Source organism: Lepus europaeus, chromosome 13, assembly GCF_033115175.1.
Source record: "Lepus europaeus isolate LE1 chromosome 13, mLepTim1.pri, whole genome shotgun sequence".
Classification (NCBI taxonomy): Eukaryota; Metazoa; Chordata; class Mammalia; order Lagomorpha; family Leporidae; genus Lepus; species Lepus europaeus.
This window is the reverse complement of record NC_084839.1, coordinates 82615135-82627015: the sequence shown is the minus strand read 5'-3', so window position 1 is coordinate 82627015 and position 11881 is coordinate 82615135. Positions and strand designations below refer to the sequence as shown.

Here is an 11881-nt window from a genome sequence, read left to right as displayed (position 1 = left end):
CAGCCTGGGCCTAAATGCCCAGAGAGGTGGGCGGTGCTCTGGGGACATGCAAATGAGCAGAGGCGGGGCAGGGCAGTGCCCAGCTGAAGGGCCCAGGGCAGCTCAGAACTCAGCCCAGGGGCTGTGTCTCCACTGCCCCAGCTCAGACCAGGGCTGCACAAGTTTACCTGCAGTGCGCATGCTTGTACTGGGAGACGTCACCTCCCAAAGTCACTGAGGGACATTTCCAAAACTTTGAGTTTACGGGTCAAAAAGGTGGTGTAATCTATTCATGGTTATGTTGGGATTCTGTAGGAATTTTCTAGGGAATACTGGGTTACACCATAAAGCTGAGGGCCATGTCAATTACCTTTTCGTCCTCTGATGCCGCAAATTGTCGCCTCACAGCAGAACGCAGCACCAGGGAGATGGTCTCTGAGAGACGAGACTTCTGTCCACACTCACCTCTGAAACAAGTGGCTGCCAGAGACCAGGACTCAGGAGAACACAGGTGCTTAGATGAGAGATCACACAGGTGCACTCTCCCTTCTGCAGCCAGAGTTCTGAGTCAAGGATGCAAGAGGAATAGATAAGTGAAAGTTCCAGGCCTCACCAAGGGTCTGAAGACATCAAGAAAAATAAGTTCCCTCTCTCCTCTCTCCTGAAACCTTCACTTTATTTCTAAGAAAATCTAGAGAGGAGGGTAGACTGGCATCATGGCACGGTAGATAAGGCTGCCACTTGCAATGCCAGGAGCCTACATCAGAGACTGGTTTGAACCACACTGCTCCAATTCTGATTCCATTTCCTTCTAATGCTTAATAAACCTGGGTTAAAACTGGGCTCCATCTTTTTATCTCCAGTGTCTGGGCACTCATTATTCCCTCTAACCTGTGTGCTGACTGACTTTATGTTACAGGGATGGGAGAAATTTTAAAAGCTTTTCTCAGTGGACACTCTATCCACACTGGTCCTCTCTCTGCTGAGACCCCAGAGAGACATTCTCTGTAGGAGACGTGTGCAACCTCGTCTGATGTGGACCCCTCAGGACACTGCGCCTGTGTGCAGCTGCTGAGGGATGGAGAGAATTCTCCTATCTGACTGCATCTCAGCGGGCAGGGAGGGTTACCCAAAGTCGAATGGTGAGCAAGTGAGGTTGTAATTCTAGGATGTTAGCACACACTCTCCAGAAAAAAAAAAAAAAAAAAAACCCTTTCTCCTACAGAATTCTAACATAACCAATAATACATTACACTATCTTGTGCGCAGTTCACCTAAAGTGTTGGCAAATGTCCCTCTGTGACTTTGGGAGGTGACGTCTCCCGGTAGAAGCATGCGCACTGCAGGTAAACTGGTGCAGCCCGGGTCTGAGCTGGGGCAGCTGGAGACACAGCCCCTGGGCTGAGTTCTGAGCTGCCCTGGGCCCTTCAGCTGGGCACAGCCCTGCCCCGCCCCTGCTCATTTGCATGTCCCCAGAGCACCGCCCACCTCTCTGGGCATTTAGGAGCAGGCTGCTCCCGCCCCATGCAGCAGGCAGTGCCAGGCAGGACCCAGCATGGACACGAGGGCCCCCACTCAGCTGCTGGGGTTCCTGCTGCTCTGGCTCCCAGGTAAGGAAGGCCAGCAGCAGGAACGGCCTCGGGCAGTGTGGCCAGGGCATTGTGGTCTCTGCAGGAGCGTCCTCTTAGAACGTGAGGATGAGTGTGGTCTCTGTGTTTCTGTTTCCCTTCTCAGGTACCACATTTGCCGTCGTGATGACCCAGACTCCAGCCTCCACGTCTGCAGCTGTGGGAGGCACAGTCACCATCAATTGCCAGGCCAGTCAGAGCATTAGCAATTGGTTATCCTGGTATCAGCAGAAACCAGGGCAGCCTCCCAAGCTCCTGATCTACGAAGCATCCAAACTGGCATCTGGGGTCCCATCACGCTTCAAAGGCAGTGGATCTGGGACACAGTACACTCTCACCATCAGCGGCGTGCAGTGTGACGATGCTGCCACTTACTACTGTCAAGGCATAGTAGTTGGAACTACAGTGTTACAAGCCCTAAAAAACCCCCCAGGAAAGCAGAAGTGTGAGGCTGGGCTGCCCCAGCTGCTCCTCCTGGGCCCCATCTGCTGAGAGTGATTCTCAGAGCAGCCAGGCTTGAAGGTCCTGCAGGGTCGGGTGGAAGGGGCCAGGGTGACTCCTCTGAGGCTCCCTCCTTTCCTCCTCCTTTGTGGTTGCTGCACTGACATGAACATGATCCTACTGCTTTAAAGGAAAGAAATTATTCTTTCCAAGTATTTAGGCTGGAGCATCATTTGGGATTCTCTGTGCAAAAGAGAAAAACAGATATTGCACATAAATAAAATTTTTTTTGATAATAGAGTTAGACATTGAGAGAGAGAGAGAGAGAGAGAGAGAAAGGTCTTCCTTCCACTGGTTCACCTCCCAAATAGCTTGTTTCACTGTGGTATCAGCACTGCTATAAGTCTACTGACAGTAGTAAGTGGCAGCATCGTCACACTGCACGCGGCTGATGGTGAGAGTGAACTGTGTCCCAGATCCACTGCCTTTGAACCGCGATGGGACCCCAGATGCCAGAGTGGATGCCCTGTAGATCAGGAGCTTGGGAGGCTGCCCTGGTTTCTGCTGATACCAGGCTAAATTGCTACTAATGCTCTGACTGGCCTGGCAATTGATGGTGACTGTGCCTCCCACAGCTGCAGACGTGGAGGCTGGAGTCTGGGTCATCACGATGTCGGCACATCTGGCACCTGAGAAGGGAAAGAGAAACACAGAGACCACACTCATCCTCACGTTCTAAGAGGACGCTCCTGCAGAGACCACAATGCCCTGGCCACACTGCCCGAGGCCGTTCCTGCTGCTGCTAGCCTTCCTCACCTGGGAGCCAGAGCAGCAGGAGCCCCAGCAGCTGAGTGGGGGCCCTCATGTCCATGCTGGGTCCTGCCTGGCACTGCCTCCTGCATGGGGCGGGAGCAGCCTGGGCCTAAATGCCCAGAGAGGTGGGCGGTGCTCTGGGGACATGCAAATGAGCAGGGGCGGGGCAGGGCTGTGCCCAGCTGAAGGCCCAGGGCAGCTCAGAACTCAGCCCAGGGGCTGTGTCTCCAGCTGCCCCAGTTCAGACCAGGGCTGCACCAGTTTACCTGCAGTGCATGTGTTTCTACCAGGAGACGTCACCTCCCAATGTCACTGAGGGACATTTGCTAAAATTTTAACTGATCTGGAAGACAATTTGTCGTCATTTATTCATGGTTATGTTGAGATTCTAGAAGAGAAAGTCCCTTTTCTCAAGATAGTTAATACATTTAAGCCTAAGGCCATATCTTTTACTTGTTTCAAATAAATAAATAAGAAATCAGGAGAGGAGGGAAGGCTGGCAGTGTGGCACAGTGGATGAGGCTGCCACTTGCAATGCCAGCAGCCCACATCAGAGACTGGTTTGAATCCCCACTGCTCCACTTCTCATCCCATTTCCTGCTAATTCACACCCTGGGAGGCAGCAGAAAATGGCCCAAGGTCTTGGATTCCTGCCCCACAGGGGAGACCCAGGGGTAGTTTTGGTCCTGGGCTTCTGCTTGGCCAAGCACTCACTGATGAAGTCATCTGTGGAGAGCACCAGATTACATAACATCTCTCTCTTTCTCTCTCTCTCTCTCTCTCTCTCTTTCTCCTTTGCCCTCTCAATCTCTCTGTGTTGCCTCTCTCCAATACTCAATCTTTCAAGTATATCAATAAACAAATATTTTGAAAAATGGAAAATGTTAGCATTTGAGAATATTATCTTCACAGAAACAAGTATTATCCACAGTAAAGACACCCCTGCTAACACTGGGCTCCATGTTTTTTTATCTCCAGCATCAGGGCACTGATTGCCTCTGACCTGTGTGTTGGCTGACTTCATGCTACAGGCATGGGAGAAATTTTAAAAGCTTTTGTCAGGGACAGTTTGGCTATCTGACCATTACTGAGAGTACAATGAGTTTATGTTTCAGCAAACAGATGTGGAATTGCCCGATACATTCCCTCTGCCTCTGCCCCTGTCTAGGTGGAGACAGAAGGAGGCACACGTGCACCTGCACACCCACAGCCTCATTGTCCTGAGCACTGGACCTGCTCCACTGGAAGCACATCCCACGGAGCACAGTGGGAGCACAGTTGGAACGTCATTGCTTTGTTTCTTATCTGTCCGGCCCACTAAAATGAAAGATCTATGACATAAAGGGCTCAGTTTAACTTGTTCCAATTACTTCAAGCCTAAGAATTTGTGATACTATTGCTTGTGTGCCTTTATGTAGCAACAATGAAGCTGCTATTGGTGCAATCCGATGAGAATGTTGTATTTGATTTTGGAATAAATGAAGAACTACTCCATCAGAGATTGAAAACTGACACGATTGCACATGTGAATCCCATTTATTTTCTTAAATGTAATATTTAAATTTTTAAAATATATATTTATTTATTTATTTACTTGAAAGACTCGGACTGGCAACGTGGCTCAATAGGCTAATCCTCTGCCTGCGGCGCCAGCACCCCTGGTTCTAGTACCAGTTGGGGCGCCGGATTCTGTCCCAGTTGCTCCTCTTCCAGTCCAGCTCTGTGCTGTGGCCCGGGAGTGCAGTGGAGGATGGCCCTAGTGCTTGGGCCCTGCACCCCATGGGACACCAGGAGAAGCACCTGGCTCCTGGCTTCGGATCAGCGAGATGCGCCAGCCACAGCGGCCATTGGAGGGTTAACCAGCGGCAAAAGGAAGACCTTTCTCTCTGTCTCTCTCTCTCTCACTGTCCACACTGCCTGTCCAAAAAAAAAAAAAAAAAAGGAAAGACTGAGCATTGCTGAGAGGAAACGAGAGAGACTGAGAGTGAGAGGAGGGAGAGAGGAAGACACAGATAGAGAGAGAGAATCTACCATGTGCTGGTAGTTTCCCGGGTGACCCTGTCAGCTGAGGCTGGGTCTGGCCACAGTCAGAGCACAGGACTCCATGTAGGACTCCCAGTGGGTGGCCGACCCAAGCACAGCCATTATTATAAATCATAGCCCTCTCCATGTTTTCTATCTATTGCTCTTTTACATCACAGCAAGGCCATTAGGGAAATAGAGAAAGCAGAAGCCGCCCTGGCCTCAGGGACGTCCACCAGATTCACACCGAGGAGCTGCTCAGCTTCTCCCAGGTTCTGGGCTGTGCAAGCCCTGCGGCCCCTGTCACAGGTGGAGCAGCAGCAGCAGAGCTGGGCTGAGCCGTGAGGAGAGCGTGGACACTCTACCCACACTGGTCCTCTCTCTGCTGAGACCCCAGAGAGACATTCTCTGTAGGAGACCTGTGCAACCTGGGTCAGATGTGGACACCTGGGGACATTGTGCCTGGCTGCAGGTGCTGAGGGATTGGAGAGAATTTTCCTGAGTGCATCTCAGCAGACAGGGAGGGTTACCCATAGTCTGTGCTGCAGCCGCCAAAAAGGAGGAAAGCAGGGAGCCTCAGAGGAGGCACCCTGGCCCCTTCCACCCGACCCTGCAGGACCTTCAAGCCTGGCTGCTCTGAGAATCACTCTCAGCAGATGGGGCCCAGGAGCAGCAGCTGGGGCGGCCCAGCCTCACACTTCTGCTTTCCTGGGGGGTTTTTGTTACGGCTTGTAACACTGTGGTACCAGCACTATAATAAGTGCTTTGACAGTAGTAAGTGGCAGCATCGTCACACTGCACGCCGCTGATGGTGAGAGTGAACTGTGTCCCAGATCCACTGCCTTTGAACCGCGATGGGACCCCAGATGCCAGTTTGAATGCATCATAGATCAGGAGCTTGGGAGGCTGCCCTGGTTTCTGCTGATACCAGGCTAATTCATTGCTAATGCTCTGACTGGCCTGGCAATTGATGGTGACTGTGCCTCCCACAGCTGCAGACGTGGAGGCTGGATTCTGGGTCATCACAACATCACATCTGGCACCTGAGAAGGAAAACAGAAACACAGAGACCACACTCATCCTCACGTTCTAAGAGGACGCTCCTGCAGAGACCACAATGCCCTGGCCACACTGCCCGAGGCCGTTCCTGCTGCTGGCCTTCCTTACCTGGGAGCCAGAGCAGCAGGAGCCCCAGCAGCTGAGTGGGGGCCCTCGTGTCCATGCTGGGTCCTGCCTGGCACTGCCTCCTGCATGGGGCGGGAGCAGCCTGGGCCTAAATGCCCAGAGAGGTGGGCGGTGCTCTGGGGACATGCAAATGAGCAGGGGCGGGGCAGGGCTGTGCCCAGCTGAAGGGCCCAGGGCAGCTCAGAACTCAGCCCAGGGGCTGTGTCTCCAGCTGCCCCAGCTCAGACCAGGGCTGCACAAGTTTACCTGCAGTGCGCATGCTTGTACTGGGAGATGTCACATCCCAAAGTCACTGAGGGACATTTGCCAAAATTGTGTGTTTATTGGATCAGATGGTGTAATAAATTCATGGTTACCTGGAATCTGTAGGAGAAAATTCCTTTTCTTTAAAATAGATAATAAACTAATTTATGCCGAAGGCCACTTCTTTTACTTGTGTTCTGATGCCCTCCCATTGTCCCCTCATGGCAGACCGCTGCACCAGGGAGATGGTCTCTAAGAGACGAGACTTCTGTCCCACACTCACCTCTGTACTGATCAGAATAAACATCCTCAGAACAAGCGGCTGCCAGAGACCAGGACTCAGAAGGAGAACGCAGGTGCTTAGATGAGACATCACACAGGTGCGCTCTCCCATCTGCAGCCAGAGTTCTGAGTCAAGGATGCAGGAGGAAAACAGAAGTGCGAGTTTCAAGGAGTCACCATAGGGCTGAGACACATCAAGAAAAATAACTTCCCTCTCTCCCTTCTTCAGAAACATTCATGTTTTTCTTAAGAAAATCCAGAGAGGAGGGAAGGCTGGCATCGCGGCACAGTGGTTTAAGCTGCCACTTGCAAACCAGCAGCTACATCAGAGACTGCTTTGAATCCCCACTGCTCCACTGCTGGCCACACCTGTGTGCGCACCGGCCAGTCAGGTGAATTAACCACTCCCCTTTGGAAGTGGATTAAAAGCCTGGGACATGGTGTGTCTGGCCTCTTTCCCTCCCTTCTTTCCCGGGCTTCTTCCCGGTAGGGGGCTGGTTGCAGCCCTCTGCCTCCATGGCGCATGGCCTTTGGGGCACCCACCCCATGCTTCCTGGCCTAGATGTTCCTCCACGTGGCTGGTTCCTGGTACTTGGTGTGAACCCAGATCTACCTCTCTCCTTTAGACAGGGCCCTCACTCTCCTATGCATCTTTCTCACTGAATAAAAGCTTAAAATGTACCATGCTACCTTGTTCATTTATGCCAGTATTCAGAATTCTTCTCTGAATATTAGGCAAGAACCCACATGGGCTTATTAATATGGGCAACTTATTAAGAAGCATATGGTGATATCGTATGGCACCCCAAATTATATTTTTGGAAGGTCAAATTCCAATATCAGGAGCAGAGGTAGAACATTATTGGTTTGAATATCATCTGCCCTGCCCACTACAATGGAAGATCTATGAGATAAAGGAATGTGTTCGAGTTTTCCACTTAGTCTACGTCTACAAGAGATGTGAGTCCATTAGCTGTGTGCCATTGTGTGCAAACAATGAAGTTACTATTGGTTCAATTCGATGAGAATTCTCTATTTGATTTCAGATTAAATGAAGCACTGCTCTATCAGGGATTGAAAGCTGACACGATTCCACCTGAGAACCCCAGGGGGCGCAAGTGCACTTCAGGTCTGGTAGTGACAGAGGGATTGGGGGATTGAGACTCTCAGCCTTGTCTTAGAACGAGGAAGTGGTTTTCTGCTTACTCCATGTTGAAGTATTATATATGAAGGGCTGAGCTAGTGTTTATACATTGAAAGTATGTCATTTCAAAAGTTAAAATAGGGGCCAGCGCTGTGGCGCAACGGGTTAACGCCCTGATCTAAAGTGCCAGCATCACATGTGGGTGATGGTTCAAGTCCTGGCTGCTCCACTTCTGATCCAGCTCTCTGCTATGACCTGCAAAAGCAGTAGAAGATGGCCCAAATCCTTGGGGCCCTGCACCCAGGTGGGAGAAATGGAAGAAGCTCCTGACTCCTGGCTTCGGATTGGCAGCCATTGTGGCCAACTGGGGAGTGAATCATCGGATGGACGACCTCTTTCCTTCTCTGCCTCTCCTCTCTCTGTGTAACTCTGAATTTCAAATAAATAAATAAATTCTTTTTAAAAAAATTCAATTAAAATTAAAAAAGGAAGATCACTGAGGGTGGGAGTGATTCAGGATGGAGCATATGGTGCTTTTAAAATGTATACACGACAGGCCAGCCATGGATAAAATGCCGTGCATAAAGCCACCCCTGCAATGCCAGCGTCCCACGTGGGCACCGGTTGGAGTCCTGGCTGTTACACTTCGAATCCAGCTCCATAGTAACGGCCTGGGAAATTAGCTGAAGATGTCCCAAGTGATTGGGCCCCGGCACCCATGGAGACCTGAATCAAGTCTGGCTCTTAGCCTGGCCTGACATAGTCTTGGCCATTGCAGCCATTTGCAGAGTGTAACAGCAGATGGAAGATTCTCCCACCCCGTGTGTATGTGTTTTTGTGTGTGTGCATGTGTGTGTAACACTGACCTTAAAATAAACAAGTACATCTCTTTAAAAAATGAAGGTATGGACCGGCACTGTGGTGTGGCAGGCTAAGCCATTGCCTGCATTGCCGGCATCCCATATGGTTCTGGTTCTAGATCCAGCTGCTCCTCTTCCGATTTCTCTCTCTGCTGTGGCCTGGGAAAGCAGTGGAAGATTACCAAACTCCTTGGGCCCCTGCATCCTTGTGGGAGACCAGGAAGAAGCTCCCGGCTCCTGGCTTTGCATGGGGCAGATCCCCCAGTTGCAGCCATCTGGGGAGTGAACCAGCGGATGGAAGACTCCCTCACTCTGCCTCTGGCTCTCTGTAACTCTTATCTTTCAAATGAATAAATGAATCTTTTTAAATAAAATGGACAAAAAATGGATACTTTGCCTGTGTTAAAGTAAGTAAACGCATGTAACTTGATGAATAAATCCATGGAAGAGCTAACAGTTCTATACACATTTCCAGTGTTTCACTGGGGCTTACTCTAGACTTAGAGGTAAGTGCACGAAGCGTTAGGATACCCCAGGCTGCTTCTTTTAACAAAGGTATAAATGGAATCACACGCTCTGAGGCTTCAGAACACCACAGCCCTGCTGCCTCCAGGGTTACATCCAGGGAGACCTCAGAGCTCCTGACCACACAACATACCTGGAGTTGTCTGAGGCGAAGAGAATGGAATAATGCATTACAGCAACAATTCACCAAAAAACACCAAGGAAGATAACACCTTGCACCTCCCTCCCTGATCCTGCTCTGACACCCCAAAGTTTCACTTTGCTCCCACTGGGTGTCTTGACAAGAGGCAAACAGCAGTTTATTGTGAGGGGAGTCAGCACAGCATTGCTCTTAGATACAAATCTGCTGGGTGAAACACTTCCATGGTCTCTCTTCAGTCTCGGTATGTGACGGCAGAGGCTCCCAAGCAGAACCTGAGTGGAAGAAGAGCTTTGTGTCTGTGTATCTGTTTCCATACCGGGGGCAGGGATTAGAACACGGTGACCGTGAGGGGCAGCACTGACCCAGGATGAGAAGGGACAGAGGAGATGAGGAAGGGGAGGAAACGCGACTTCTCTTACTTTCCCAGAATCGGAAACAACGTCCCCTGGGGTGTGCACTGCTTGTGAGAGAACTGTACTTGGTGGCCAAAGTGCAGAAGGAGCTGCGTGACAGGTGTGAGCCGACATGGACTGAAGCAGGGGTGCAGTGAACGGTGCATTTCACACCATCCTGGCTGTGCCTCTGCTCCTGCTGTGTCAGCCAGGGCCTCCTCTATAGAGGGAACACTGCTACGTGGAAGCAAAATACAGAGAGACGTACAGACCTGAGTGGATCAAGTCCACATAATAGGGCACTGTTGCACTCTAGAGAAACCATCAAGACTCTGAGATTTCACTGTAAGACCAGCAGAATTTCCACCTGTCAATGAGCTCCTGTAGGCAGAGCCAGGAACAGAGGGGCGGGGAGAACCACCTGTGAGTGCTGCAGGCAGTGAGAGCACCAGCGCCCCCACCCCAGGGCTTCCTGGACAGGGCTGAGGACACGCGGGGCAGCACCTGTGCCTTCTGCCCCAGAGGTGCTTGGCCTCCAGGAGAGATCTGAGAGTCTCTGTGTCTACGATCTCCTTCTCTGACGGCCGTTCTCCCAGATATTAAAGGCTATAGTAAGACTGCACTCATCTGGATTTAAACTGTTTTTCCTTGCCATATCTATAATAATTTATATATTCTGTATGAATTACAAATGATGCTATACACTCAAAGACTCCAGTAGAATAATTGCTCTCCTTAAAATAGTATTTCATGGTCATGTCTGTGCTGCTGCTGCCATGGAGGAGGAAAGGAGGGAGCCTCAGAGGAGTCACCCTGGCCCCTTCCACCTCACCCTGCACTACCTGCAAGCCAGGCTGCTCTGAGAATCACTCTCAGCAGATGGGGCCCAGGAGGAGCAGCTGGGGCAGCCCAGCCTCACACTTCTGCTTTCCTCAGGGGTTTTTGTTAGGGCTTGCAACACTGTGGTAACTAACACTACTACTATAATAATAGCTTTGACAGAAGTAAGTGGCAGCATCATCACACTCCACGTCGCTGATGGTGAGAGTGAACTGTGTCCCAAATCCACTTCCACTGAACCGCGATGGGACCCCAGATGCCAGATTGGATGCCTGGTAGATCAGGAGCTTGGGAGGCTGCCCTGGTTTCTGCTGATACCAGGCTAAATTGCTATAAATGTCCTCACTGGCCTGGCAATTGATGGTGACTGTGCCTCCCACAGCTGCAGACGTGGAGGCTGGAGTCTGGGTCATCACGGTGTCGGCACAACTGGCACCTGAGAAGGGAAACAGAAACACAGAGACCACACTCATCCTCACGTTCTAAGAGGACGCTCCTGCAGAGACCACAATGCCCTGGCCACACTGCCCGAGGCCGTTCCTGCTGCTGGCCTTCCTTACCTGGGAGCCAGAGCAGCAGGAGCCCCAGCAGCTGAGTGGGGGCCCTCGTGTCCATGCTGGGTCCTGCCTGGCACTGCCTCCTGCATGGGGTGGGAGCAGCCTGGGCCTAAATGCCCAGAGAGGTGGGCAGTGCTCTGGGGACATGCAAATGAGCAGGGGCGGGGCAGGGCTGTGCCCAGCTGAAGGGCCCAGGGCAGCTCAGAACTCAGCCCAGGGGCTGTGTCTCCAGCTGCCCCAGCTCAGACCAGGGCTGCACACGTTTACCTGCAGTGCATGTGTTTCTACCAGGAGACGTCACCTCCCAAAGTCACTGAGGGACATTTGTAAAACTTTAAGTGAACTCGCAGAAAATTTGTTGTCATTTTTCATTTATTCTGTTGGGATTCTGGAGGAGAAAGTCACTCTTCTAGAGAATAGCTAACACCCTAAGGCTGAGGACCCTCTCTTTCCTGCTTGTCCTCTGATGCCCTCCCATTGTCCCCTCACAGCAGACCGCTGCACCAGGGAGATGGTCTCTGAGAGACGAGACCTCTGTCCACACTCACCCCTGAACCAAGCGACTGCCAGATTGAGACCAGGACTCAGAGGAGAAAGCAGGTGCTTAGAGGAGAGAACGCAAGCGTGTGCTCTCCCATGCAGCCAGAGTCTGAGTCAGGGATACAAGAGGAACAGATAAGTCAGGTTTCAAGGAGTCACCACAGGTCTGAGGAACTCCAAGAAAAATAACTTCCCTCTCTCCCCTGTCCTGAAATGTTCATACTTTTCTTAGGAAAAGCTGGAGGGGAGTTAAGGCTGGAATCGTGGCACAGTGGATAAGGCTGCCAC

At 51.4% G+C, this 11881-nt stretch overlaps 2 gene segments (V, D, J or C); one reads left to right on the top strand and one right to left on the bottom strand.

Moving 5' to 3' along the window:
• The first annotated feature begins 1534 nt into the window (after positions 1-1534).
• LOC133772386 (Ig kappa chain V region 3381-like) lies at positions 1535-10982 on the top strand. The segment is given in 4 exon segments: positions 1535-1589; positions 1714-1994; positions 10633-10660; positions 10879-10982. Coding segments are annotated over 4 exon segments (468 nt in total).
• Positions 2454-2924, bottom strand: LOC133772840 (Ig kappa chain V region 3381-like). The segment is given in 2 exon segments: positions 2454-2737; positions 2865-2924. Coding segments are annotated over 2 exon segments (339 nt in total).
• Positions 10983-11881: the final 899 nt, after the last annotated feature.